Below are 5,004 nucleotides of genomic sequence, written 5' to 3'. Positions count from 1 at the left end.
CCCCTCTGCTCGAAAAAAAGAAAAAATGATTAATATTATTATTTGTCTCTAACTCCTTCCCCCCACCCCACTGCTCCAAAAAAGAGAAAAAATAATTAATACTTAATAATTAATACATCTTTTAATAAGACATTAAAATTGTCTTAAACATCACTACTGAATTCATGCACATAACTTATATTCCCGATGGGTCTTAAACCCCACGTAACTGAAACGACCTGGACTCGATTAAATTCAAATCCCTTTCATATCTTAAATTATCGGTCTTATTATTTAAGATAGTACAGCTCTCTCATCCCTCGCGAGAATACTNTTGTAAGATACTATCATTCAGATACCATATCCATCTTAATTTAAGACTGCTAACCCTACTTGCCCTCTGAATACTGAATTTCAGTGACGTTTTCAGTAGGGACTTTTTGTAGTGTAGTGCGCATTTCTGTCGTGCAGAGGAACCCACGCACTACTTATATACGTTCAGGGGGCCTATTCTCGACGCAACGTGAATGAGTTCCATGCGTGAAAATCGCTTCGTTGGACCTCGTACGTGAACGCAAATCTTCGCACACGGATCTCCGATTCACATGCGAATCGACTTCGTTCACGGATATCGAAAACTATTCACACATGAAAATATTTGTGCTTAATGTGACTTTGCCACTCACTGAACCGGGTGTGAATAGTTTCCGAGTTCCGTGGATCAAGTCGATTCACACGTCAATCGGAGATCCGTGCGCGAAAATTTGCGTTCACGTACGAGCTCCGTATATGAAACGCTTTCACGTACGAGATTCGTCAACGAAGCGATTTTCATGCACGAAACTCGTTCACGATGAGTCGAGAACCGGCCCCCAAATTGTTGATGGTGGGGAAAGTCAACTTCTCCAACTGTAATCTTAGAGAAGCGAAATCGTAGGAAGTATCCACTGCATTACTAGTCAAATGTAATGTGATAATCAGATAGTGAGTTGGTCATAATTTTATCATGTAACATGTCATATATGTTATATGTCATATCACTTTGTGGCATCCCTTCGCATCGCATATATTTCTAACATTATTTAAGAGTCTATTGGTCTTCTTTCCATTAATTTTGTTGCCTTGGCGATATTAACAAAAAAATGGTTTACAACTGCATCAATTAATACGATCCTTATTTTTTCTGCGAACAGGTAGAAAATTATTCGGCGGCTACCGGATAGTCCCCAAAGTATGTCAGCCAACGAATCCCTCGAGACTAAAATCCACCGAGCCACCAATATGCATGTTCAATTACGAATGCAACAGGAGAAACGGAGAAGTAGTGGGTGCCTGTATGGATGGATTCTTATTCGGCGCTTGCTGTCAGTTGCCCCCGGCGAAAACAACCTCACCATCCGGCGCAACATTCCACACAGTCTCAACCCCCTCATTTGAAGAAATTCAGGAAATTGATCACGTCCCGGAGGTGCCAATTCTATTAAAACCGGATGGAACTCCAGTCGATACAAACGACCAATCTAACACAAAGCAAACCGCATCAACACCATCAGGCTCCTCGACCACATCCCAAATGGCTGAATTGGAGCAAAACTTCCCCGCTCTCCTTGGCCAGCAGGCGGTCCTCGACGACCTTTCACTGCCAGGTCTCCTGACACATTCAAACAACAATGATGTACAGGATCACCAGGGCACAGCGGCTGTAAACCCGGTGACAACCCTTCTGAGCCCCGACCAGGTCCTTCAGATCGCCGATCCCGTGGACCAATTACCCGCGCTATTTTCGCAAGGAATAGGACAAAATAATCACTCAGGTGCTGAGACAGTGCTCCTCCACAAGAACGGAACAGTTCTTGGAAACGAAGAAGTCAATTTCGAGCAATTATTCAACCCAGTGAACAGAAGCACACTGTCACCATCGACCCCTGTCACCGAGCGGACATCAAGCAGTACAAAAAAGATGTCAGGACCATTCCACTACATGAACACGCAGAGGGTGTCTGGAACGACCCAAACAAGCACAGTCGGTCTCGTGCGAGTACCAACAATCAGCCATGAAAATCCAACTGGCATCAAAAAGCACGACAACATGGATCGTGAGAAAATAGCGATAAGTCACATAATATCGATTCTAAACGGCAGTAATCCTAGCGCTCCTGTGGATCCGCCGCGCGTCACGACTCAGCAGGTGGAATCGACCGACCGCACGTCATCAGTTCACACTTGGGTCACGATCGAGGACACGTCACTCCCCACCACCAGCGCTGACACTTTTTCGTATACATTCTACAAACCCTCGACGAAGCCACCGAATTTCTATTATTACGACACCAGTTCCTCGACCACTTCCTTCAAGAAGGGGACGACGAAGCCACCGAGCTACTCTAGTTACTCTCCAAGCTATCCGTCGAGTTCCAGCACGTACAACAGCCCCTCCGTGAGCTACGGGAGTTCATCAGGAGGCTACCACTCCACTAGACCCACTACTAATCCCCCGGCGCCCACCGTCATCGTTCTAGGTCCTCTTGGCACTGAGTTCACGACTATAACGAGCCCCAAACCCCTCACAAAAAGACCCACTCCATCGTCCATCAAACATAGCATCGTCACCAAACAACCCAACATTGGAACAGAGATCACCCACAACATCAGCACCGTTATCTCGACATCACCAGGTGTATCAGGTACCAGCAACATCATCTCCACAAGCTACATCAATGTTGATTTGAAGGAGAAGCCAAGCTCTCCATCCACTGTGGCTGAACTCATCACGAAAAAGCCGACAACCTCGACAACTGTGTCAACGTGGCCGAGCACACCGAGCTTTTATTTGAAACCTGACAACCCTGATTTTCAGTGGCCCACAGAGAACCTGACGCCAGTGCAGACGGTGGAGTCTAAACCCATCTCCACGAAGAAGCCGGTCAGTCCAGGGATTTCTACCACCAATTGCGATGAGGTGACCGCACCTCCGGACGATCTGTCAGCATTTCCTCCCGATCGTAATCCGAGTTTAACGGATTCAGCGCCCAGTTCTCAACAGGAGAAACCAACAATTGTCGAGGGTTTTAATAATACTGGGTATCCGGGATATCTGGGGAGTGAAATTGTCAGTGATAACGAGATACCAACCCCCAGTTTCATCGAGGATGAAGTCTTGAAGAACAAAGTCGACGATTTAGTTAATAAGATTGTGGATTCACTCCAGGGAGATTTTCAAAATCTTGAAGATGTTGTTTATAGGAGGAAGAATGCAACTTTAGCGACGACAGTGGCACCAACGAAGAAACCGGTGAGTACGAAAAGACCTGTCGGACCAGGGAGTACGAAGAGACCATCAAAGAAACCCAGCAGCAAACCTGGAGCTAGTACTGTGAAACCTGTTAGGGCTAAACCCAGCACAGTTTCCAGTAATGAAACCACGAGAAAACCCACTAACAAACGACCCAGACCCACTAAAAAAGTTACCACTCAAGCGAGCGTAAGTGTCACCACTCTTGCGGATACCGTAACGCATTCTATTGTGGCGGAGCTCAATGTAGTGCAGACTACCAAGAGGCCCAGCACGACACCGGATTATCGTAGAGGTGAGTGATTTATCGTTTTATTTTATTATGGTTAATTTATGCTCGAGGAAAATTACACTGAGAGAAAAACAACAGATATATTTGTCACATCCTCAGCAATTAGATCATAGTGTTTTATTTCTCCAAAATCCCAGACTCCTGGATTAAAAACGACAGAGTTCTCAAACAAGTCTTACTTGTGCCAAGAAAATGATGTTTTGAAAATGATCAAAAAAGGATTTTTTCGTGCCAAACGTGCAGAGAGTGCACCAAGATGAAAAATTTGTATCGCAAAAATAGATTTAGTACACTGAGAAAAAAAATATAATATCTGAAACATATTTTCTTGAAGCAATTAATTTTTCTTTAATTGTTTAATTCTCCTAGGTATCTTAACTCACGTGGCCCGAGAAAGGTCTCATGCTTTTAGTATATTTCGATACAAGTGCGGAAAATTGTTTTTTGGCTCGTGCTATAAACCTCCCACGATCCAAATAGTACATTCTGTCACCAGGTGATAAAAATATTATCTACCGAGTGTGACTTTATAATCCGAGCCGATGGCGAGGATTATAATCACATTCGTCAGATAATATTCTTATCGCCGTGTGACATACAATATTTTTCGGGCCCAGCGACGAAATAGTATATTGTGTCATTAGGACCGTAGACGGAGGTTTGCGATGAGTGTGAAGTTAGCAGCACGAGGCGTCGGTAAGACAGGACGAGGCGCGCCGAGTCCTGTCTTACCGACTGCCGAGTGCTGCTAACTCACAGGAATCGCAAACCGACGTCACGGTCCGTATGACACATACTATTTTTTGTCATAAAGGCCCGTTAACGGTGAGGGGAGGAGGCGCAGAAGCGGGGTCCAGGGGCCGCAGGCCCCGGCGGGGTGGTTGGGGGGGGCGAAGCCCCCCCCACTGTAGAAAAAAGAAATGACAAGTGAAGAGAAAATATTGAAGAAATAGAGATGCAAAATCCTAAATTGAGATTCGAAAGAACGAATGCAAAAGTTGTAATTCACGGAGTCTGTCAAAAACATTCAAAAAACATCTAGATGAGAATGGAAATCTTCCTCCTCCTGAAATGGAAATTGCAACAAATTGAAAGAATAAAAAGAAGGATTAATCATTTTTCTAAATTTATTCTCATGAGAAAATCAACGTGTGAACATCTACAGTTTACAACTTTTCTTTTTCATCGTTCCTCTTCTTCTCACAACATACTCAAATTTTTCATCACATTTTAATAGAAATATATATATAATCTATTCAAAATAGATATATAACGAGAAAGTGAATATAATCTCTTTATTAAACTAATATTTTGACAATATAACCCTCAAGTTACGACTGACTCCCTAGCAACGGAATAACAACTCCTGATGTCATCGGCAATGACGGTGGCGCATCGTATTAGTGGTGAACGATCCGCCGAGTTTTCAAGCAAGTGACAG

General features: G+C 44.0%; 1 protein-coding gene across 1 annotated transcript in view; it reads left to right on the top strand.

The window, feature by feature from the left end:
* The window catches only part of LOC107044084 (serine protease lint), a 47,345-nt gene that overhangs the window by 18,187 nt on the left and 24,154 nt on the right, over positions 1–5,004 (top strand). The window contains exon 3 of the mRNA XM_015265832.1: positions 1,173–3,566. Within this exon, the coding sequence (XP_015121318.1) occupies positions 1,173–3,566 (2,394 nt within the window). The remainder of the gene's footprint in view (positions 1–1,172; positions 3,567–5,004) is intronic.

This window comes from Diachasma alloeum, unplaced genomic scaffold (assembly GCF_001412515.2).
Source record: "Diachasma alloeum isolate Michigan unplaced genomic scaffold, Dall2.0 Dall_scaffold_00674, whole genome shotgun sequence".
In the NCBI taxonomy this organism is placed as follows: domain Eukaryota; kingdom Metazoa; phylum Arthropoda; class Insecta; order Hymenoptera; family Braconidae; genus Diachasma; species Diachasma alloeum.
Note: the sequence above shows the minus strand (reverse complement) of the source record. Positions and strands in the feature narration are given on the sequence as shown.